This window comes from Myotis myotis, unplaced genomic scaffold (assembly GCF_014108235.1).
Source record: "Myotis myotis isolate mMyoMyo1 unplaced genomic scaffold, mMyoMyo1.p scaffold_m19_p_12, whole genome shotgun sequence".
Taxonomy (NCBI): domain Eukaryota; kingdom Metazoa; phylum Chordata; class Mammalia; order Chiroptera; family Vespertilionidae; genus Myotis; species Myotis myotis.
In genome coordinates, this window is record NW_023416316.1 from 37,096,803 (window position 1) to 37,122,492 (window position 25,690).

Below are 25,690 nucleotides of genomic sequence, written 5' to 3' on the forward strand. Positions count from 1 at the left end.
AGTCAAGCCCGTTTTTTCCAAGTTCCCTGAGATGACATAGATACAATACACAGCACAATGTTGCAGCAGACAGTAAATTATATTCACAAGAATCATTTACAGTAATGTCAATTTTCTAATTCAACAAATAGAACCTACAAAATAAATTATACCCTCTTGATTGGTTGCTGCTATAAATTTATTCAAACTGGGAAGACTGGCATATTAAAAGCTCTCAAAGCAATTTTGGCACAGGTTAAATCTTATCATTTTGTGAAGTCCCTGAGCTCTTTTAACAGGCTGGTTGTTGCATTGGGCCTCTTCGGGGCCACCTGGGTCACCTCTCCCCACAATGCCTTGCAACTTGCCTTGGCCTCACATTAACTCTAAGTCAAGGTTTAATGCCATAACCTTTCTAACCGGCTGTGCTCTGCAGAGACTATGTGAATTCTCTGAAAAGAAGATTTAGAGTCCCTGCTCTAAACCCCTAAAGCCGAAGAATCAGATGGGATACATCTCATGTAGCCGCCTTATTATTTCTAAAATTGCCTACAGTAAATGTCAGTGTTTTAACGTCTCCAGGGCTTTAAGCCTCAGATGCTCATCCAAACACTGGATGGCAAAGAGGTCAATGTCCATGTCAAACTTATTGGCAAACAAGTGGTGCTTGCGCAGTATCCAGTTCAAGTCACCTGCTCCAAAAACACACACGGAGCGCACGTGCACCCCGTTGCAGGGTGGATAGGGTGCGCCCTTGTAAACGTCACCTTCAAAGTACTGCCATTTGACAAACCTAGCAATTGCTTGCATATCGGACATGTCGTACTTATGACTTAAGGACAGTGAGCCAGGGACTTCAGGGATCCTCTGAATAGTGGCCCAGAGATACTCGTCCGGGCTGTAGGTGTCTTTCGCCCACTCCATAAACTTCTGGATTTTTTCATTCTCTAGCACATACTCTACGTACTTCCTGCTGACCACGAAATAAGCACTGCCCGAAAACAGAGGCGTTTCAAGAGGAGGCTGCACTTTGTCAGTCCCCGTATTTGTCAGCTTTCCGTCCACCACTACATAGTGCTTTTTCCACCTTTCCTTTTTATGGGACGGCATTCTCTCCGTCTCTAGGTTGTTTTCTCCCATTAGTGACTTGAGCTTCCTGACAATTTCCAGATTGGTCTTAATAGGAAAATCCATGCCGCAAAGGTTGATCAGGTACTTCCAGCCTGCGTTTCTTTTGTGGAGGTCCCGCATACAGTTGAGGTCGGCCTGGACCCGACTCCACGATGCGTACACCACAGTCTCCAGCTGACTGGCCACAAAGACGTTACTGAAACAGGATGCAATGCCAGTCACCGCGGCCAGGAAGGAATCCTCCGATTTCTTGTCCACATGAATGCAATAGAAATTCTGAGGCATGTAGATGGCCCTCAGGAGCCTGTCAAACATTTCAATTTTGTGATGAACCACTATGGAGTATGCTATTGGAAACTCTGCCTCTTCTCTGCTAAGAGGTTCTACAATGTATTTGCGTCTCTTGATGAAAGAAGTGCAATCACTAGTCATGTTTATATAGTCATGGGTTGTCCATCGAGGGCGCCTTCCAAATTGCACTGTCAGAATCTCCAGCTTTACCTTTTCAATTTCGGCCACATCACCCTGTAAAACTTTGGTGCAGTTGATATTACTATTAGGATTCTCTCCAACTAGATCCAAATGTTCAATGCTCAGAAATTCGGGCTTTTGATAAATTCTTAAAACAGAGAAGGCGACGAGGGAAAAAACTAGAAACAAGAAGTAGTATTTAGTGGGATAAGAAAAAAGTCTCCTCCTCAGCAACTTCCTTAGCATTTCCAACAACAATCGGGGACTTTCCTTTTTCTAAGGGCAGTCTTCCAGGTTTCCAGCAGTAATGATTTTATCTCTGCCGTGGCCTTGTGAGTTTTCGGTTTCCATTTATCAGAAGTGCGAAGGCATCTTTAAGTGGAAAAGAGCAAGAACTAGAAGAAAACAGAAAGGATACCTATAAGTACAGTCTTCCATGACATCTTCTCAGGCTCAAAACTATCCTCTTTGCTATGAGGTCAGGTTTTTAAAATAAATACAGTGAGTCAAGCAAAGGAAAAGGGGTATTGTAATAGAAACCCACAGTCTCTTGTATTAATGCCACATTGTTTTAAAAAAAACAAACAAAAAAACCGAGTATAAGGATGTGCTAAAATATCTTACAATAAGCATTTTACCTCTAAGTGTAGAGCACAGTTGAAGACCTAGGCCAGTGATGGCGAACCTTTTGAGCTCGGCATGTCAGCATTTTGAAAAACCCTAACTTGCCTTAACCGGTTTGGCTCAGTGGAAAAACCCTAACTTAACTCTGGTGCCGTGTCACATATAGAAATTTTTTGATATTTGCAACCATAGTAAAACAAAGACATATTTTTGATATTTATTTTATATATTTAAATGCCATTTAACAAAGAAAAATCAACCAAAAAAATGAGTTCGCATGTCACCTCTGACACGAGTGTCATAAGTTCGCCATCACTGACCTAGGCTATACGTACTGAACTCTCCATAGCTGGTGGGTTTTTGATCCTGTGCCAGTTCTAATTAGCACCCCTTACCTTGAAATTATTACTAATCTGGGTTCTTACTGACAGGTCCATTAATGCCCATCAGTTGACATCAACAGGCCCAAATATTTGAAGAGATCAGACCCATTCAAATCTTCTCCAATTTAGGATTGGGGATGCACTTAGGAGATGTTCAAAAATGGCTGTAACTTCTAAGGAAACTTTGAAGGAAAAGCTTGTCAATGGAATTTTCAAACTGGACCAGAAAAGCTCAGCTAAAATCAGGCCACATTTGGAACTGTTTTGGATGACTTCATTTAGTTCAGTTCTACGCCAGGCATCAAAGGAAGAAAACACTCACCAATTCAGAACAGAGAGACAGGTTTGCATTTCTTGCATTGATTATAACAGGTTATAATAATTAAGACTTTCGGAGAATAAAAGTGGTACACAAATTGTAATTTAGGACAAAATTTATGTCTCTATTCAAATTCCAGGAACCCAACTCACTTTTTTTAAAAATTGATTTGAGAGAGAGAAGGAGAAAGGGAGTGAGAGACATAAAAAAAAAACACACACACAAAAAAACACATTTATTTGTTGTTCTAGTTGGCTGTGCATTTGCTGTTGATTCTTACATGTGGCCTGACCAGAGATCAGGCCCTGGCGTATCAGGATGACATTCTAACCAACTGAGCAGCTACCTGGCCAGGCCTAACTCACCTTTAATTATATAAAATGTTTACAAATATTTAAATATTGTTTTATTGTCAAAACTCAATTTTATAACCTGGCAATTCATTCTATAACTAAGTGCTACTGTTCTAACAAAACCAACTACCATCAAGTACCTCCATATCAGATTTATAGAGATTTTAAAACTTATTTTCAACACCAGAATTGGCACTAGAACTTTTAAATACTTAATTAGGAAATAAATTGTGAATATTAATCATACAAATAAAAATAAATAATTGACAACTATTAGTATAATGTTAAAATAAGTGCTTATATATATATTTTTCTTTTTTACCATTTATAATTAAGGAAAGTGTGACTCATTTAGTTCTTTGAGTCAGGTAACATTCTCGCACATGTAGAGTGCCTCTCATGCAGTCAGGTTTCTTAATTCTACCAGGCATCCAGCAATGGTTATGTCCCATGAGGCTTTAAAAAAATCTGTGAAACGAAAAGGGACAAGCATGAAGGAATGTAATGCACACATAAGTATACAGACACTCAGTAAGCATGCTGATGAACTAATCCTACAAATTCACTATTTTTCCCCCTCAAAATTATGGCTGGCTGACTTCTCATTTTAACATGTCCTTCTCTCTAGTCTTATTTTTCCAGTGCTATGTTTGTGGCTTGCTAAAGGTTTGAAAACACCCCACAATTTAGTTCAAGTACTTTCAATGAAAACTCTAGTAGTATGTCCCAAAGTGTGTGTCAAGGAATAGTTTGATGGTCCAATATGATTGGAAAATCCAACATATCCTATCCCTACTGTGAAGGTGCCCAATGCTCACTGGCTCATTAAAGATAGTCCTGAAATTGAATTAGCTGATTTCCTCATCTTCTTCCAACTATCTTGTCTACCACCCTACTCCAATCCTCTACTAGAAAGCAAGAACTGGGAAATCCTGGTAAAATACATAACCATCTCAACCATTAAAACTTCAGATTCCTAAACAAATTATTCCTTTAAGCAAGTCCTGCTCCTTATTGGTTCAAGGCATTTGAAGAAATCTCTGTCTAATCATTAGGAGACCTCTAAGCTAACTGAACAGAGACTTAAGTGGCCTCACACAACAAAGAATATAGAGTTTAGAAAATTAACTCAGGAAAGCCACTAAACAAACAAACGGCAACAACACCAAACCCCAGGTAGAGCAGGGGTAGAGGTCTGATTTCCAGAGTTGACACATTGTAAAATGTCTACTTTCAACAACAAAAATTACAAGGCACATAAAGAAACATGAGCCCTAGCTGTTTTGGCTCAGTGGATAGAGTGTCGGCTTGCAGACTGAAGGGTCCCAGGTTCGATTGCAGTCAATGGCAGGCACATGCCTGGATTGTGAGCTCAATCCCCAGTAGGGGGAATGCAGGAGGCAGTCAATCAATAATTCTCTCTCATTATTGATGTTTCTATCTTTCCCTCTCCCTTTCTCTCTGAAATCAATAAAAATATATTTAAAAAAAGAAAGAAACATAAACTCTGGCCACACAAGAAAAAAGCAGTAATAAAACCTGTCCCTGAGAAAGCCCAGAGGTTGGACAGAGGAAAGACTTTAAGTTGGCTATTTATAAATATGTTCAGAGAATTAAAAAAAAAACAAAACTAAACTAAACTAAAAGTATGAGAATAATATTTAACCAAATTGAGAATATCAATAAAAAGATAGAAATTATAAAATAAAAAAAAAGGACCAATAGAAATCTGGAATTGTAAGTACAATAACTGGCCCTGGCTGGTGTGGCTCAGTTGGTTAAGTGTCATCCCATGTACCAATTCCCAGTCAGGGCACATGCCCAGATTGAGGGCTCAATCCCCAGTCAGGGTGTGTGCAGAAGGCAACCGATTGATGTTTCTCTCACATTGATTTCATAAAGAACATAGATCCCTTGAAGAATATGGGGTGAGAATAGTCAATGAGGCCAATGACTGAAGAATAAGAACCACTCTAAATACAAAAGCTCATGAATTCTGAAAGAGTAAGAAAAATACACACACCAAGTCTTCCTCACCAACAATCTACTTCAGGACTTGGCAACTGTCTTAGTGAGTGCCCTGGAGAAAATCCTGCACTAAAACACCCATGCCTCTCCTGAAAGAGAAGACTTCCTTGTGAATCCTGCCATGAGTATTTTTTAAGTAGAAAAACACAACCTAAGAAGAAACGGCGGAAGAAAAGAATTTCACCAAAGAAAAGAAGGGAAACCAGTACCTAAAGGCAATGGTTCTTAATTCGTGGCTTTTTGAAATTAAAACCAAGCAGCACAAGAATACTAAGTTCTATAAATACTGAAAATAAACTCTGCTTTTTTATAATGCTAGTAACAAGGAAAGCTAGTCCAGGAAGGGGACGAGAAGAAAAGTATCAAATGCACCTGACGTAACTACGGTCACTAGAAGCGTTCTAATATAAAGTGGACAGCTCCAATCAGTCAGCCTTAGGGTGCAGTTGAGTACTCACTGGAGTGGGAGGGCAGACAAAAGGACCTCGGAAAAGTGAGAGAAGAGGCAGCAAGTAAAATCTGAGAAGCAGATGGATGAAAGGCAACTGACTGAACGGACCTGGGAATCCCAGGCTTAACAGTAAGGAAAGAAAGAACCAGCTCTGTTTATGCTACAGGATCTTCAAAAGGTTCAGGGAAATGTTGGCACAGATACCAGTGGGGATTGGGAGTGTTGTGGGGTGGTGTGTGTGTGTGTGTGTGTGTGTGTGTGTGTGTGTGTGTGTGTGTTTAAGAGTATTGACTGGCAGCTGTTTAGAAAACAACTGGGTGTCTGCCACAAAACCTGACAGAGACCCAGCATTTAGCTACTGCAGAAGTTCTCCAGGCTGGGGCACAGCAAGCATAATGGAAAGCAGGGTTCCCAATCAGGAAACAGTGGAACTAAGCGAACCCAAGGACAAAAAGACAATAACTATTGAAATCTCATTCCCTATTTCCAGCTATCAGCCCCTAGAACTTAGGCAGTCAAGCCAACACAGAAATCTATTTACTAGGGAATCCAACAAGGTTGAGACTTAAATATGTTGCTTACGTTAGGAATTCTCCAAAAATGTTCAAAGGAAACAGACCGTGCACAGGAAAAAGAAAACTAATAATATTCTCAGATGAGAAAAGAGCCAGACTGGTGTGGCTCAATTAGGTTTCCAGGAGGGATGGGGGGGAAATAAACCATATAAAAAGGATTTGAAGCAGAAAATGTCTTCATGTTTCATAAAAATCAACCACAGAAGCCAGATAATGGATCAATGCCTTCAAAGTGCTGAAGGCAATTGAATTCCAGATAAGAATTCTTAAAACCATACAACTACTAAATAAATTTAGGGTTAAGTAAAAACATTTTAAGACAGGCAAGGTCTCAAAATATTTCACTTTATGCACCCTTTCTCAGGAAGATACTGGAGCATGAGCTCCATCAAAACTAAAGTATAAATCAAGAAAGGGGAAAATACCAGAATCAGAAAGGGTATCAACCATAAGAAGAAGAAAAGGAAACCCCAGGGTGATAGTAAAGGAGCATCCTAGGCTGTGGCAGGCCATCAGACAACCACAGCAGGCTTTGAGCAGATCAGAAGGCCCTGGGAGCAGTATCTCCAAGATGAAACTGACGGAGATAAACATGAAGCACTGATTTAAACAGCTGGCAGAGTTTGGGGGGTGAGTTTGTAATAAATACATTGGAAACAAAGCAAATGAAGGGGGTTGCGAAGATAACTATTGACTCCAAAAGAACCTACGGTCTTTTCCTCATCTAAAATTTCATGGTTTGAATGGCTAAGGTGTTACTTTCTATATTAGTAAATCCTAGTTATGATTATGAGAGAAACTAAGATTTATTATATGCATATAACACGCACATTATACTCCGTGGCTTAGCTCTGAAGAACATCAGTCTTTTTGTTGTTGTTGTTGTTAATCCTTACCCAAGAATATTTTTCCATTGTGTTTTTTTGTTTTTGTGGGTTTTTTTAGAGAGAGTGGAAGGGAAGTGGAAAGGCAGAGAGAAAGAAACACTGACGTGAGAGGGACACATCGATTGGTTGCCTCCCAAACGTGCCCCAACCAGGACCAGGGATAGAGCCTGCAACCTAAGTACGTGCCCTTGACCGGAAACGAACCCAGGACGCTTCAATCTGCAGGCCAATGCTCTATCCACTAAGCTAAACTGGCTAGGGTGAGCATCAGTCTTAATAATGTAAATACCGCCTTTCCCATCAAGATTCATAAACCATATGAGGGCACAGAGCAATGGGAAAGATGGGTGTGGAAAGAAAAGGGTTGTATACTTTGCATCACAAAACTGGGCGTGGGGATGTTTGGAATTGCTGCTCCAAGCGAAAGGCCTCTTTCTAAGTTTATTTCACCACCTCCCGTCTTCAACAGCTCAAAATGGCGAGGATCAGACAGAAAAAACACAGTGGAGGAAAACAGTACAAGTCAGTACAGGATTGTTTTCACAGAGATCAGCATATGAGATATGTGTAAGAGAAGTTCAAGAACCACTGATGAGCAAATCTAGATTTCAGCTTGGAATAGGTAAGAAACATTACCTATTTTTACTAATGTAAAAAACTGAAAGCTATAGAGGTTTTCAAAATTAAAATCTACTACATGATTAGTACATCTCTATATTTTAAAATGAACCAATTCTAAAAGATGATATTCATCACAGTCACACACTTACTAGTTTAATTTAGAGAAATATCACCATACAGAGAAGAAAATGAAAGAAATGTTTAAAGAAACGAGCTACATGTGGCTCGGGCTATACTTTTCATAATTCCTTTTTTAATAATAAAAAGAAGGCAAAGCAGGAAGAGGGAGGCAGGAGGGAATAATATGTATTTTGTTATATGTTAGTATGACATAACATATTCAGAACCTGAAGAGAGGAATTTAACGTATTTAGAGGACTACACATACACACATACATACCTCTAAGAACAATCAATCAGGATTTTCCTGTTCAGCCTCTCATTATACCTGAGCTTCTAGACAAGAAGCAAGATAGGAAGGGCTCTGCGCGGATTAGCTTTAACCTTTATGAAAGTTAAAGCTGGCAGATATACTGTCAACTGTAAGGAAAGGGGTAGAATTCAAAATAATAAACTCTTCTCAACAATTCCCATCGAAGTTATTCCGGTTTAAGTCCAAACAAAGGTATTAGAGAGAAGAATGATTTTCTCCACCAACTGCCTAATTTCCTTTTTTTTTTTTAAAGTAGAAGTATTCTTTCTTTAAAAAGTACATAGGCATGTGCACACACATATACGCACACATCCGTGTGTCTGCACAGGAATGCATAGAAAAGGTGGATGGTTACATCAGGTCCACGACCCATTGCCCTGGTGCAGCAGGAAGCGTGGTCTAAGTTAGGTCAGTTGGCCGTTAGTCCCACTGAACACTCTTCCAGGGCTCAATTTCACTGACTCTCCAAGGACTATTGTTCTGTGGCCCAGAGGCTGCTGTGACTGGAGCAAAATACCCACTTACTGTGCTTGATGCCAAAGCCATGCAAATACCTCCGAGGATCCTGACTCAAGTAAGGTGCCCAAATGCCACCCAAAACAGACCAAGGGAGAGAGCAGGGAGCAGCTCAGACACCAAAACAACCCCTTGCCATTCAGGGTGGTCTTTCCACCATCTGGGCCTCCGTGGCCTCACCTCTTCTGGGGGCACTTGGTCTCTGTTCCCATCCACTGGGTTGCCATGCCAGGAGGATAGTGTGTGCGGCCCTTGGTGACTCCCTGTGGTGAACTGCCTGGCATGTCTGAGGTCTCCCATTGAAACAAAACCAAGACCCCAACCATGCCGGCCCCTCTGGACTGGCCAGGAAAAGCCCTGGGTTCCTCATAACTGAGCACCATGGTTAAAAATACCAGGCTTCACAGTTTAGGCCATTATGTCCTCAAATTCATTCCAGAGTTTTCTTGGGCTCCAGCCAAGGACATATTGGCAATAAGAGGTCTTCGATAGCCAGCACAAAAAGGGGGCTTTCTCCATGAAATCAGGTATTACAGCTAAAGCTAGATGGGGGTGTGATGAAGGGAGAGGGTGGCCCAAACCATGTCTCTCTTCTTCAGACCCTCACATCCCAGAGCCAGGCACAGAATGTGGCACAGATAATTGTTGAATGAATAAGTCTCTTTCCATGTTCCTCTGCTAAAAACTAAACATTTGTCCTCTCTCCCTTTGAATGTCAGAGAAGAGTTGTTTCTGGTTCTCTACACTTGCAGCAAGGAGTAGCCTATTTAGAGAGTGGGACCTGTTTAAAGATGAAATGATTAAGTGATTTTTTTAAAAAAAGCCCAAGCCCCTCAAACACAAAGAATATAATCGAGGAAATTACATCAAAATTTTGAAAGCCAGAAGGGTGAATGGTCACTGGCTGGGCGACCTCATAAAGCCAAATCCTAAAGCAGGGAAAGCTTTACAATTTACAGCACAAAAGCACAAATCCAAATTATAGCTTCCACCCCCTCCTCCCCAACAACAATCACCACCCTCCTCCAAAGGCTCCGAAGTTGGCAGCACAATTCCTCTGGAAGCAGCGGTAAAGTGGCGTTAAAAACTAATGACTGGTTAAAAGTTCTATTTAAGAGGCAGTTAAAACTCCCAGGCCCCTCCCCTATTCATCAAAACCAGTTAAATACCCTTCCTGGCCCCAGCAGAAGACTGGAAAATGTAAAACAGAGGACATCCAACCTGGAGGGCACAAGGCACAGCTGAGAGCAGGAATACAGACCTGAAAAACCGGGGAATTAAGTCAAACTTACTTGTTCCAGAATATTGGCAGGCAGGCCTATTCTTCCCAGGCTTATGCCTCAGAAAATAGAGAACTGCCAGCTATCCAAGAATTAGCTCATGACCCAAAAGAGATGGAAACAAACAGAAAAATACACACACATAAAACTAGGGAGGGTATCAGTTAACTATTTCTATGCAATCAACCACAATCCTTAGTGACTTATTTCTCACCGCACATGCACTCTAATTGCAGCCCCGGTCCCCGGGCGTGTGCCCTGAGCAGGAATCAAACAGGCAACCTTTTGGTGCATGAGATGATGTTCAACCAACTGAACCACAGCAGCCAGGGCTATTTCTCACTACTTTCAGAGTTGGCTGGGCAGTATTCCTGGTTTCACTTGGGCTCATCTAGGCAGCTGCGTTCAGATGGAGGGCTGTCTAGATTGGAGGGTTCAATATGGCTCGCCTACACCTGGTACTGAAAGTCAGCGGGGGTGCCCCTCATCCTCCAGTAGACTAGACCAGCTCCTTTACCAGACAGCCTCCGGGCAGCATTCCAAGAAAACGAACAGCAGCTCCAAAGCCTAGTAAGGCCTAAGGTCTAGAGCAGGGGTCCTCAAACTTTTTAAACAGGGGGCCAGTTCACTGTCCCTCAACCGTTGGAGGGCCGGACTATAGCTTTAAAAAACACTATGAACAAATTCCTGTGCACACTGCACATATCTTATTTTGAAGTAAAAAAAACAAAACGGGAACAAATACAATATTTAAAATGAAGAACAAGTAACATGAAATCAACAAACTTACCAGTATTTCAATGGGAGCTATGGGCCTGCTTTTGGCTAATGAGATGGTAAATGTCCGGTTCCATATTTGTCACTGCTAGTCGTAACAAGTGATGCAAGTGTGCATCAGTTAGTCTAGATCTGGTTGGAGATTTCAGATGTTTCATTCTGGAAAAAGGCTCTCCTAACTTCAAAAAAATAGACCTCCTAACTTCAAAATAAAATAAATCCTAACTCGTTCTTACCTCGGTCCTCGGGCAGCAGCAGGCAAGCTCCTGACTCGTCCGATCACACCCGAGACTGAGAGGAGGAGTAGAGAGACAGAGAGACGGAGGGGAGTCGTAGAGTGTGGCGCACATTCCACACGAGCGCACTGCGGGCCCGGGACAAGTCAGCTACTAAGCAACAGGCAGTGGCTGCAAAAACACCCGGCGGGCCGGATTAATGTTTTCGGCAGGCCGCAGTTTGAGGACCCCTGGTCTAGAAAATGCACAACACCCCTGTCATATTCTATTAGTTACAGAAAGCCACCAGACCAGTCACAATTCAAAAGGAAACAAGGTACTAGATAAGAAGAGAAGCTAAGTCATATTGTTAAGGAACATATATACTATGATGGGAGGAATTTGGACCCATTAAATATTCTATTACATGGAGAAATTAGGATCAAGCAAAGAGTTGAAAAGTTTCAACAACCAAATTATCTACATTATCTGCAGAGACATAAGATAAACTATTACAGTCATGAAAATAGAACACTGTGAAAAAGAAACAGAGAACAAAAAATGAGTTTTTAGAGATCAAAAATATGATAACTGAAATGAAAACACCCAATTGAAGAATTAGAAATTAAAGTTGTTAAAGCTATATATATATATAGCTTATAGATTTATATATATAGATTGTTATATCCGATCTATATATCTATATATATATAAAGAGCCAGGGTTTATCACATCCAAACCAACCGAAGGCTTGACCTAACGCGCAGGCTGTGCGAGCAGCAGGCTCTGGCGGGTGGGGATTTGTGGCAGCAAAGCCAAGGCCGGGGAGGCAGGGCCAGCACTCACACTCACTCACAACCGCACACACCCACAGACACACACAGCACCCACCAGCTCACAGCCTTTTCTCCCTTTCTTTCCCTCCTTCCCACATCACTCTTGGAGACTCTCTCAGAATGAGGCCCCAGGCGGGCAGAAGGTGGAGCTGCCCCCACTGGCCCCACCCCCTCCCAGCCGGGAAAGAGGAAGAGGGAGGGATGGAGGCAGGGAGGCCTGGAGGACTGCTGAGAAAAACAAAGAGAGAGAGAGACTGGGATGGAGAGATGGAAACAAAATAGCAATATTAAAATATTTCCTCTAATTAATTCCTTTTTAATGTGCACAAATTTCGTGCACCAGGCCATTAGTATTCAAATAACAGGGAAAGAAGCAAACAAAGGGGAAAATTCATCAAAGAAAGACTTGATGGAAATGAAGAACACAGGTTTTATCAGATTGAAAGAGCCCTACTGGTGTCCATCACAATAGATTAAAAACAATCTTAACCAAGAAAATATCTAGTGATATTCCAGAACACTGAGCAAAAGAAGATCCTACAAGCTTCTAAGAGGTGATGCTAATAAATCCAAAGGATCAAAAACTTTAAATGGAATTAGGCTTCTTAACAGCAACCTTGACAACTATATTTAAATAGCTTAATAAAATAGAACAAAATGTAACATCTATCCTCTCTTTGGAATGCCAGAGAGTTCAAAATTGAGCTTAAAATTCTGAGGGTAAACTATTTCAACCTAGAGTTCATTACCTAAGTCAGGCTAGCTACGTTTCAAGTGTTCAATAGCCACATGTGACTAGTGGCTTCAGGATTGAACAGCATAGCCCTTGAGGTGACCATTTTTAACTTTTTAAATTTTTAAAATTGAAGCAGTACAAGTGTCTTTATATTGGATTCTTTTGATGGGACTCCATTTTTCTTGATGGCTGCATTGTGTTAGACATTACTGTTGTATTAGAGAACATGCATTGGACACTTTAAAGGTAATTTTAATACTGCATTAATAATTTTTATACTGCTTACATAGGAAAATGATTAAAAATTTGAATATACTGGATTAAATATTAAAATAAATTTTATGTTTCTTAATACCCTGTACCTAATTTTAAGTTAGATGAAATTAAGTTAAACTAGGTTTCACCTATGTGGTCACACGCAAAAGGAAAAAAAGGGGGGGGGGAGTGGTTCTCTATGTCTGAATTAATGGCATGAAAAGGTTCAGATAGGTTTTTTCATTTACTTATTACACTACTTTGGGACAAAATGTTGAGTAATTAACTTTCGTATTTCATTCATTGCTGGAAATAGTACTCATTTCTTTCTGTTCTGGTGGTTTTTCTCCCCTGGGGGAATAACCAGAGACACCAGTAGCTGACAGCCTGGGAAAGAAACTGAAACCTACTATTTCTGCCTACAGACTTGGCAGGAAAGATGAAATACAAAATATACCCCAGTTGCCCTGGCCAAGTAGCTCAGTTGGTTAGAGCATCACCCAGATACACCAAGGTCACGGGTTCAATCCCCGGTCAGGGCACATACAAGAAGCAACAAATGAATACATAAATAAGTAGAACAACAAATTGATATCTTTTTCTCTGCCCTCCTTTCTCTTCTCTAAAATCAATAAACAACAACAAAAATACACCACAGAGTGGAAGGCTGTAAGTCCATCCAGAGGAAAAGAAAGGACCCAAGAAGACTTCCTCAATTACAGTTGACCCAAATCTTTTTAAAAGGGGTAGGAAACAGGAGAGAAATACATTCACCACTTTCTGTGCTTGCTTAGGAAGTGGGAGCTTGAAGCAAAGGAAGTCTGAAAGGGAAATGAGATTGTGATGTGCAGAAAAAGCAATTTTAAAAACATGAGAAAGGTGAGTAAGAGACAATTACAGATAATGTTTGCCACTCATGTTCCATAACCCAAAGACCTCCTTTCCCATTGTATTGCAGCACTAAGTCTGTTTCTCAATACCATGAACCACAACAGTGAATAGCTTTCTAAGCACTGTGGAAAGAAAGGCAAGATTTCAGAAAAGAAATCGGAAGAGCGATGAGAAGCATCCCCAATGTGTGCACTGAAGCTGTATTTTTACCATGTTGACGTCTGTCAGTTCAAGTGTGCTGTACACAGTGTTTGTGGCCTTGGATGACATGAAGCCATTCTGTAAGGTTTGCTTATCAACTAATGACTTCGTGACCAAATTGTGCAGTACTTTGTGCAATCTGAATTTTAAAAGTTTTTACTATGCATTATATAAAATTTACCACTGTATGAGTGGAAAGTAAGACCATATGCAGTTTTTATATGTTGAATAGTGCTTCAAATAAACCGCTTCTACAAATAAATAAAAAATGATTAAAATGCTCCCCTATAATAAAGTGCCCCACCTCATCCTTGGCTCAGAATGCCATAATCTCATTTCCCCTTTCTGTCTTTGAACCTCTTATGAATGTGGGGTCTCTAACTCTCTCATGTATGTGGGTTTCCCATACATACACATGTAATTAAATTTGTTCATTTTCTCTTGTTATTCTGTCTTCTATTTAATTATTAGACCAGCAGGAAGACCCCTTAAGGGTTGAATAATATTTCTTCCTCCCCACATTGGAGAATGTAATTTTTGCTCACACTGACATTTTTTAAAATGGATAGGTATTTAATGCACCGATACAATATGTGTTCATTACTATGTGGTGTTTATTTTTTTCTATTTTCTTAAAAGATGATATTAAATTGATGGTGCAGCCCAGCCAGTGTTGCTCAATGGTTGAGTGTTGACCTATGAACCAGGTCATGGTTTGATTCCCAGTCTAGGCTCATGCCCAGGTTACAGGCTCGAGCCCCAATGTGGGGGGTGTGCAGAAGGCAGTCAATCAATGATTCTCTTGCTGATGTTTCTGTCTTTCTCTTCCTCTCTGAAATCAATAATATTTTTTTAAAAACTTTGGTGCTGTTATAATCAAAGTTATCTCAAAATTAAGGAAATTGTGAATGTTAGTAGTTAGCACGTATTTTGCCAAGCATTTTATATACATTTTCTCTTTAATTCACACAACGCTGTGAGTAGATACTTTCATTCCCACTTAGTAGAGAAGCTGAGAAACTGAGGCTTTAGCTGCTTTGAAAATGGTCGTTTGCTCCAGTTTACCAGCAGCAAAGAAGTAGGGTGGAGTTCAGCCCAGGGCTGACTCTCCAGGGGACCGAGGGAACAGAGCAGTCTCACTTTCTGGCCAAGAACAACACTGGGTCCAGTTATTAACACCTTTGGATTATACCTCACCCTACCTCACAACCTTTCAAGGAGCCTCAGCACCTTCTAAATTTTCCTGAGGGTATAAATATGACACTGTCCTGTAGGCTTCAGCCCTAAAATACATCACAGCAACCACTTCAACTCTCAGAGAACCATTTGTGATCTGAGCTCTGAATGTTAACCTTTAAGAAGCTTCACTTGAGTGGCAAACTTCGTCATTTTCATCTTATCTAAATTACTCTTAAGCATACTTGCTGAATTTAAAATAAGTGCCAAAGCCAAGAATGAAGGAATTCTCTATGTCATGACATGAAAAAAAGGTTCTTGAGATGAAACGTCATTCAGAGATGAGCGGTATTTCAGTCTGTACAGAACAAAACAAAACAAGCCAACTATAAATGTGCACTGGAAAAATCTGAGAAGCACACACCCCAAACTATCTAGTGACCTTTTTATTTGGTGGGGGAGGGAGCCGGCATTTATTCAAACATATCTGTACTGTGTGCAATTTTAATTTTCACTTCAGGAATTCTTTTAAATTGCAAATTGAGACAAAATGGCCCCAATGTTCCAACATAAGCTCCAGTTAAATATGTTTGCAAAGTCTTCCAGATTATTTCCAAACAAAGGAAAAGTCACAGCCCCACATCATTTCCATGTGCCTTGCTGATGTCTACCCAGGGACACTGCTGGCTTACATTTGTGCTCAGGTATAACAGCTGCAGGGATTCGGTTTCCTATTTTCCCTTTAATCAATATCAAAATCTCTTTTTTTTGGCCACAATTAGTTTGTGCCTCATGGTTGGATATGAAGGGTATTTCCAAATTATACTGTTATAAACGTGAGCTATGAACACTTTTAGCTTTGTTTTCTTTTGTCTTTTTAAAGGATTTCCTTGGAATTCCCAGGAAAGGGATTCCTGGATCAAAACCTCTAAATTTCTAGGCTCTTGATTGCCTTCCAAATGGACTATTCTTATACTGCCACCAATAATGTTTGAGTACCATTTCCTCTACACTTGGTATATAATTACCTCCATTACATACAACATATGCATATACTGTATAATTATTTTCATCAATATTGCAACAGTAAAATGGCACATCGCTGAGGTTTCATTCTGTGTTTTGTTTTTACCAGTGGCTCAATATTTTCTCTTGAGAATGTTTACATGTAAGAGGTAGGAGGGTTTGGTAGCAATGATTTCAGCTCTGGAGCCAGATTGCCCAGGTCAAAAACTGGCACCATCATCCACAAACTCGGACCTCTCTCCAAGCTTCAGCTTCTTCTTTTTTTTTTTTTTAAGCTTCAGCTTCTTTACTGGTTAAGAATTTAATTAGTCAATTTAAGTGTTTTAATTGGGATAGGGATCATACATACCGCTGTTTTTATAAAAAATAAGTCAGCCAATGTGTAATGTGGATACACTGTATTTGTCACATAAGGAGCCCAAAGGAACATTAGCAATTTATTCCTTATTATTATTATTGATTGATTTTAGAGAAAGAGAGGGAGAAGGAGAAAGAAACATTGACCCTGGCCAGTGTGACTTGGTGGTTGAACCAGAGATCGTGGTTCAATTCCTGGTCAAGGTACATGCCTAGGTTGGGGACTTGATCTCCCAGAAGGGGGCATGCAAGAGGCAGCCAATTGATAATGTTTCTTTCTCATCGATATTCCTATCTCTCTATCCCTCTCCCTTCCTCTCTCTCTAAAAATCAATAAAAACATATTTTAAAAAATATGTTATGCATTCATTGACTGCTTCTTGTATGTGCCCTGACCAGGGATCAAACCCGCAACCTTGGTATATCAGGACAATGCTCTAATCAACTGTTTCATTATTGTTTATATCTTTTCTTGTCTGGACTTTGTTCAAATCTTCAGTTCATGTCTAAATGTAACTTTTTCAGACCCCCCCAAATCAGAAACTGTCTTTCAAGTTTACTAACAAATACCTGTCTATACCCAATTTAATTCCACAACAAGCATCTCTTGTACAAAACAGAATCCTAGGTTCTGGGGTTAAAACAGTCATAGTAACGCATCTCCCAATACCAAGGAATTCACACAATGGGTATTTGCTGAGCCTTCTGGGAGAAATTAGAGGCTTGGTCAGTATAATTAGTATTTTTAGAACAATGCATCCACTGTAGAGCAGAAAGGAACTTTGGAGGGCACCTAGTCCTGCTAGAAACACCAGCTCTGGAGCTGTTACTAGGTTGTGGGGGTGGGATGGACTCTGATCCAATATTACCAGAAATGTGGTCATAAAGAAAGACAGGACTCTGGGCCTCTTATTTTTTAGCCTTTAAGTAAGGCTCCCTATGAATGTTTAAAGACAGGGACATGGTATTCAGCATTTCTCAAAGTTATGTGATCAAGAAAATATTTTAGAGAGGAGTATATTACCAGCCCACAAGGGAAAACTCCATCTAGTCCCAAGTCCCTCTCTCCTCTTTAACTCAAGAGGAAGCTGGGGCCCAGGAGTATAAGTGCTCTTCTAAGGGTCAACTTCCAGAGCCTGGAACTTCACCCTGTCAGAATGTGTCCCTTCACACTGTACTGCATTGCCTCAACTCAATTCTTTTTTTTTTTTTTTTTTTGGAGAAAGCGGGGGAGGGGTGTGTTTGGTGGGCCACCCAAAGAACCCCAGACAAGAAATCTGACAATCCTTTGTGGTCAATATAACCAAAGAAAAAAAAATCTGTATGAGTCAAATGTGAAATCTAATGTATGTTCTCTCTATATATTTACACTTTATTGTTAACCCCTTCCAAAAAACGGTATGACTGAGCATGATCAATCTACCTTGTAAGGCAGATTTTCTCTGTGTTGCAAAATCACACCCACCATCAAACACTGGTCTCCTTCCTAATGGATCCAATTTGGCACCAAGGACAATCCTCAGAATGGTCGGAAATGTCTACTGATACCAAGAAAGGTGTTTATGTTGAAGGCACTCACTTTGACCTGTCCTCGTATTTTAAAATCCTGTATTTTTACAGCCATGTCTCCTACTTTCTGGGAATTCAAAGGTTCTTTGAGAAAAGACAATCAAAACAACACTGTCAGGTTGTCTATAATGTACTTGTAAAATAGTTCAGCATAACCAGTAAGATACGGACAGGGTTTCATATATGCCCTGGGGGCTGGGGAGGCTAAGAGCCCAAACAGGATCACATTCCTGGGACAGCCACACTCCAGGTGCATCTACTGCTATCCATGTGCCTCAGGCATTTTCTCTGCAAACCGGAGGTTTTGTTTAATTAGCAGGAGTGTTACAACTGGATCTTCCTAGGTGAGTTTGATGACTTTGATTAGTTTAACAAATGTGCGAAAAGAATGAAGGAAGATGAGATCAGGGTGCTCCATCTATGTGGATGGGTTAGGGACATTCAGAGGCACATCCTGAACTTACAGCAAAAGAACAAACAAGTCTGGCAAATCCAATAGCCTGCGAAGATGCCCTAGGTGCATGCCTGGGTCCAGCTGCTGATTCCAGAAAAGGCATGTTTATTTGTCTCCAGCCCAATGGTCAGCTGACTCTTGTCACTGGAATGATGACAAATGTGCCTCTAGTGAACCTTTTGTAGGAGATGCAGAGCTTCTAGGCCAGTGATAGCGAACCTTTTGAGCTCGGCGTGTCAGCATTTTGAAAAACCCTAACTTAACTCTGGTGCCGTGTCACATATAGAAATTTTTTGATATTTGCAACCATAGTAAAACAAAGATTTATATTTTTGATATTTATTTTATATATTTAAATGCCATTTAACAAAGAAAAATCAACCAAAAAAATGAGTTCGCGTGTCACCTCTGACACGCGTGTCACAGGTTCGCCATCACTGCCCTAGGGGCTTTGATGTACACCTGAGAGGTAAGCTCTCAGTTAAGCATTACTGCCGTTAGTCTTCAAGTGCAAGGTCAAAAGTGGGAAATACTTGTAGAAAAGATGGTGAGAGGATTCAGGTGTATAGAGCTGAGCTGTTTTTACAACACTTCTGACACCAATTCAATCCTGTCATTACCCAGAGTTAGCACAGACCCCAGATTAAGGGATCAGTCACATAAGGCTGTCCCTTTCAGATGTCAACTGTAAATGGGTGCCCATTACCCTCCTTCAGGTTAGAAAAATATGCTAGCACAGCTAGGACTCCTGAAAACACTTTACGTACTAATGCCAGTTTATTAGAAAGGATTTTACTCAGGAACAGCCGGTGGGAGAGCCACAAAGGGCAAGGTACTGGGGAAGAAGCACAGGCTTCCATGCCCTCTCGTGGCACATCACGCCTTGAGGTGTTCATCAACCCAGAAGCTCTCCAGGTGTGACTGTTAAGACTTTATAACCCAATTTCTAGGCACCTCCTTCCCATTCCAGAGGTCAGTGTGCAGGTCAGTGGGTAGGGCTGAAAGTTCCAAGTCTCTGGTCTGGTGGCCAATCCCATCCTGAGGTTCCCTAGGGGCCCCCACACCTAAGTCACCTCATTAGCATAAACTCAGGTGTGGAAAGGAGCTTCTTTATGAATAACAAGGTGTTCCTATCAATCACTCAGGAAATTCCAAGGCTTAGCAGTTCTGTGTCAGGAACCAGGACAAAGACCAAATATTTCACAAGGGCCAAGCCTAGTAGCAATCTACATCATTGCTAATACTTTCCAAGGTGCCTACCACAATGTTTGGCACTAGAAAATGTTTCATAAATACTGGCTGACGAAACATTTGCCTTGGCACACAAACACGCCAAACTCACCAGATGCTTTTCGTCTGCTCCTTCAGAGAAAAGAGAAGTCCTTGAAATTCTGGTCCCCAAATCTAAGACCTCTTTACTCATCCTTTCTCTCCCTCTGTCCACCAAAGACCCATGGCCCCACCTGAATTCTGGAATCCATCCGCTTTCACCTTCTCTGAAACCTGGACCTGTTGTTTATGTCTCACTCTCTACCAGAAACTTCCCAGCAGCATTAGGATATGTTCAGCTCTCTCCAATCTCAAGTCAGGTAAAAAATGTCCTCCCTATCCTGCCTGCATATTTGCCTTCCAAGTTGCCTCAACCAGCTTCTCCTCCTCCAAACACAACACTCTCACTTTCTGGGGCCAGCCTCTTTCTCTGCTCCTCTGACACCCCAATTTGGATAATCTCTTTGTATAGGCATGATTATTGTTATGCAACAGCTCTCCAACATGGATTTCCCCCAGTTGCCTTCTCCTTGATTCCACTTGGGTGCCTCAGAAGCAAACATGTCCAAAGGGAATTATCTCCCTCCCCCACTTCTTGCCAGCCTGCTCCTCCTCCAGTGTTCTCTAGCACTATAAATGGTTTCACCATTCTGTCCCACTCAGTTCTTTATGCCAGAAACTTTTGAATTATTCTTGTTCCTTCTTCCATCAACTATAGCCAAATAACCACTACCTTCTCACTGAGTTTAACTACAAGCTCAGTCTCTCTCTGTCCTTGACAGGTTCAGCATCACTGCATCATCCCTGGGTGACAGCAAAACCTTGCACTATTTGCCCCCACCCCATCCCCGCTATGGTCCTGTGTGATTTCATAGGCTCTGCCTGTGCAGGTGACTGGCTCAGGGGGCTAGAGCCTTTGGCCTGGCCTAGCCAGGACCAAGCAGGACATCTTTTCTAACTGGTCCACCAGGAAGGGAAGCCTTTTCGTAGTTTGCACAAAGGCACTGTGTGTGCCAACAGGACCTCCCCGACCAAACCCTTCTCCACCCAGCAACGATGATCATTTACAAAACCCAAACCTAAGCGTCTCATCTCCCATGTAAAATCCTTCAACTGGGTTCCCACTACCTTTTTGTTAAAGTCCAAAATGCTGAAAATGACCCAAGAGGCCTCACCCCAAGCCACATTCCTGCCTAGGTCTCAGCCCTTTCTTTCTGGAACTTCAACCCCTAATTCACCTATTTTCTACTCATTTTAAATATCTATTTTTAGGGAGACCTACCCTGAGTAACCCTTTCCTCTAAACCAGGTTAGGACCCCAGGTTAAATGTTCTCTGGATATCTTGTGCTTTCCTGAATTACCACTTATAATGTGATGGCCTGTGTGACTGTGCACTGATCTGTGCGTGCGGACACACACACACACACACACACACACACACACACACACATGCCTCCTCCCAGCTACTGGATTAGTTGGCTCATAAAGGCAGGGACCTTCCATCCTGTTCCCAGCTGTAGCCCCAGAGCTGACAATGTGTGGAGTCTAACAGGTGCACGGTAAATAGCTGTTCAATGAATGAATAAATAGGTCACTCAGCCGCATTTTGGCTATCTCTTTAATAAAAGAAGAAAAGTTAGTAATTGGGGAAATTTCTTAGTATATTTAATGCACTGATTACCAAATACATGTAGGACTCCTGATGGGGAATGAATCAATGAATCAGAAACTCTGAGTGTTCTGTGGCAGCAGTAACATTTCCTTCTTTGGATTTGCGTCTGTGATCGCTATCTTCACTTGAGCTGCGGGCAGTTTTACCAAGGCCAGCTTCATGGGTGTGCAACCGGTGCAGTCACACAGGACCCTGCACTTTGCTTAATGCCCATCTGACTGTCGCCATCTTGAAATTCTCAGTGAGAAACTTTGAGGTCTTAGAAAACAAGGGGCCCCACAAATTATGTAACCTGTCCTGAGTCTTACAAATTAGTTTGATTTCTGGAAGGGACCCAATGGATAGCCCATCTCTAGCTAAGGATGCATTTTTTATAACCAGAGCTATGTTTTCAGCCTCCCCAAGCTTATGGTAAAAAAAAAAAAAAAAAAGAAGAAGGTTATAGTTTAAGGACATTTTTTTTCATCGATATGTTATCATGTATTATGTAGGGGATGGGGTCTTTTTCATAAAGTTAGGATTTTTCAGACCACAGAAATACATGATTACATTAATAACAGGGAAACAGTATATGGGAACTCTGTATTCACAATTTTTTGAAAGTCTAGAACTTTTTTAAAATAAAAAAAGCTTATTTTTTTTTAAAAAAAATACATGGTTTTCTTAGTTCTTGTTATTAGGTAAAAAGCTTTGTAATTTTTCCTAGAACTAAATTCTAGTCTGCACATGATCTACACTGAATCTCATTATTCAAATTTTTGCTTAGAATTTTTTGTTTGGGGTTCTAATATCAGAGATTGTGTCAATTTTCCCAAATTAACAAGCATGGGCCACTGATACTCTATCACCTTCAAAAGGAGAGTCTACTAAAAGGAGAAAATTGAAAACTACCACAGAATTTGTTTTTAGTTTCTAACATTTTAAATTTTAAAAATTTAATAACTATATCAGAATTTCTTTGGATACAACCTGGCCAGACACATGTAGCCATTCATGAGGAAGAACACTGGTTTAGTCATCTTTATTGTAAAAATATTTTAAAAGTCAGATATTTGGTTAAACTTTACAAATAGCTTCTCAAGTCATTAGAAGTTTAAAGTTAATTGTTTTTACTTAATGTTTAGTTCATACATGTCTCTAGACTCTAGAGCATTTTAAATATGGGCTGTTTTTTCTTGTTTGTTTTTTTGTTTTTTTTCTCAAGTGGGTGACTTTGTCTCCCAAGGGATGTATGGCCATGTCTGGAAGCATTTCTGGTTGTTATAACTGGAGGGAGGGGACTATTGGCATCTAGTGGGTAGAGGCCGAGGAAGCTGCTGCACATCTTACAATGCACAGGACAATCCCCACAACAAGAAGTTATCTGGCCAAAGGGTCAAAAGTGCCAAAGTTGAGAAACCCTGGTCCTCCATACATGGCATTCGCCACAATTTGACAACCGTAAGCCATCCCTCCTCTGTCATAAGGCAGTGTGGTTAAGAATTCAGTCCCCAGGAGGAAACACACCTGATTTATACGAACAGCCATGTGGGAACTGATTTATATATTTATATGAACAGTCATTTGGGAACTTCCTTTTTGAGGCAGGGAGTTAGGCATTTGACATCCTGAGCCAGAACCATGAGTACATTTTTCACTAGACTTAATATTAAAAACAGTGACACAATTCCTTGGATGCCCCGTAAAGGACTCAATGCAGCGGAAATAATGTGCATGTCATAAATCAAAAGAGATCATTTTTAATAGTATTAATTTCTTTCCTACCACCTCATTTCATGAAAAATGTACATTACCTACATCATAGAATTTTTCATTCACCTGAAAATGTAATTAGCAGGTATAGCAGTTTCTAAGACAGATGCATGAACCAAATTTGATTTGTGTTTTTAAAAAAGAAAAATTAGCCAATACTTATATTAAATCTGATTTCACATTTTTTTAAATAAAAAAATTCCGCTATTTTGGGGGCAAGGGGATGGGGAGAAAAAAGCTCTGGCCAAACTGGGCCAGAATTCCTGCATTGTTTCGTGGAGGAAATGGCTGATAGCCAACCTGATTTTAGCAAGTCCTCTGGAGGTCACCAGGGACCAGCCAAGTCCCACTTGGCTCTCAGGCCCTGCAGAGAGTTGATTTTGTAGATAGTTAATAGTTCTCAGGGAAAACATTTTTCTTAGTGTGTAGCAACTAAATTACAAATGGGAAAGAAGCAACTTGTGACTAGAAATAGTCCTAAAACTAGTCAATAATGAGCTGTAATTAGTGAAAGATGAATCCAGTACATATTCCGGGCCAAGACTAAGGAGGTCCTTGCCAGGGCCAGCCTGAAGGGAAGGAGCTGACAGGTAAACCTTCAAACCCTCACCATGAAACAGGAAAAAAAAAAAAAATCTTACCTGATGTGCCAGTTAAACTTTATAAAAGAAAAGTCATGATATTGTTTTTTAAAGTAGAGGATTTATGTGATGATTGGGGGAAGGTAGGAATAGAGGAGGGTAAAGGGGTGATAAATGTTGATGGATGGAGACTTGGCTTGGGGTGGTGAACACACAATACAGTGCACAGACAATGTGTTGTAGAACTGCGCACCTGAAACCTGTATAATATTGTTAACCAGTTCACCTCAATAGATATAGTAAAAAGGGCAACAAATTAAATAAATGGTTAAAGCCTAAATAAATAAATAAATAAAAGTAGAGGCGTTACCATTTCTAAGACCTCAAAGTTTCCCAAAGCTACCATCCTTAAGGCCTGCACAAAATTCATTAAGCAATAGCAGATATCCAGAGCTTTTCCTTCTTGCCAGAACTGAAATCTGTTACCAAATCCTCTGGCTTGTCTGGAACTGTCTGGGCTCCTAGCAGGTAATTTACACTGATCTTTGAAAACCATTCTCCCCTCCACCTCCCCTCTATAAAACAAGCCTGCCTTTCAGAACAGCTCTGAAAGGGGGGCAGGATGCCCAGAGGAGGGGACAGGTCCCTGAGAGAGTCCCTCACCTACCACTCACCGAATTCAGGCCACAAAAAGCTGTGGCCAGGTTCTCATCTCCAGACACTATGGCTTTCTCCGAGCACCCTATACCCTCCCGATTCGCCTCTTGTTCTACTTGTAAAACGAAGACTCTCTTCCCTCTAACAAAGAAATAGCAAAGCAAAGAATACGCAGGATGTCAGGTAACTACAAAACTTACCTCCACTGGGCAGCCCATAGGTCCAGCCTGGATCTGCAGGCGTCCACCGTGAAAGATGGTGTGTGGCAGGCAAGGGTGCCACTGTTTTGCTCTGTATCTGAGAGAAAGCGCTGCAAGGGGGGAAAGGGCTGTGAGCAAGAGCTAACACGTCGGAAGCTAATGACCAAAACCTGGAAGAATTGGAATCAGAAATTGGATGCTAACAAAAATTTTAAAAAGAATCCTAGGTAGGGATTAAACTGTGTTTAAGAAGAATCGCCTGTTTTCATAATAGACCCGGCAGCACGAGTTTCCCAGCCCTGCACATGAAGGACAGCGAGGGAGCAGGAAGACTGGGGAAGCCCCAAGACTAGCGCCTCTTTTCCAGTGGTTCCAGTCGCCCAGGTTGAGTTATTTGTTATCTGGCGTCGGCTTCTTTATCAGTAAACTAGAGGTAATGTCTCTTTGCAGGGCTATGGTTAGTGTTAAAGTCCCTGGCACCCAGAGGATGGCAGTGAGTAACTGTTTGCTTCTAGCCTGTCCATGCCTGCAGCCAACTCTCCCGATTTCTAAGCTTAGACTCCCTTTGCAAGGCCAGAAAATGTGGCTTCCAGGTGACACTGGGTACCAGAGTTCTGGACCCGGGCACCACTGATCAGGCAGAAGGGTAGGGTCAAGGGAGAGCGCCCTGCGCCATCCCTGGCCCAAGGCGCACTCGCTCGCCGCGGGTTCCCACCGCGCGCCCTCACTTCCAGCCCCGGATCAGCTTCCTCCGCCCGGATGGAGCCCATTCCACTCGGAGCAGCGGGGCCCCGACTAAGAGCCCGCTCCCTCCTCCCATCCATCCCATCTCTCCCCCGCCACCGGGCGGCGGAACGGGGAAGTCGGTGGGGAGTTGGTTACCTGCAGTGAGCGTCTGGCCCGGAGGCGCAAGAGGGTGCGGTACCGCGTGGCGCCCCAGAGAAGCCACGCGGAGCCGTTCCTCACCCGCCGCGCACTGGCCGGGGTCTGCGCTGAGCTAGCGGCGGTCTGGAA

The 25,690-nt window shown here is 41.5% G+C and overlaps 1 protein-coding gene across 5 annotated transcripts; it reads right to left on the bottom strand.

Annotated features, from left to right (window-relative positions):
- Positions 1-160: 160 nt before the first annotated feature.
- On the bottom strand, positions 161-25,690 carry GCNT1 (glucosaminyl (N-acetyl) transferase 1). 5 transcript variants are annotated; one of them, XM_036330791.1, is made up of 5 exons: positions 25,559-25,690; positions 24,677-24,786; positions 11,065-11,235; positions 3,583-3,728; positions 161-1,976 (listed from the first exon to the last, which is right to left on the bottom strand). In XM_036330791.1, exon 5 carries the CDS (start codon positions 1,825-1,827, stop codon positions 541-543), a length of 1,287 nt encoding a protein of 428 aa, XP_036186684.1. In that variant the 5' UTR covers positions 1,828-1,976; positions 3,583-3,728; positions 11,065-11,235; positions 24,677-24,786; positions 25,559-25,690; the 3' UTR covers positions 161-540. The 5 variants fall into 5 exon arrangements, with proteins under 5 accessions (XP_036186684.1, XP_036186683.1, XP_036186686.1 ...); XM_036330790.1 differs by lacking the exon at positions 11,065-11,235; XM_036330793.1 differs by lacking the exons at positions 3,583-3,728; positions 11,065-11,235.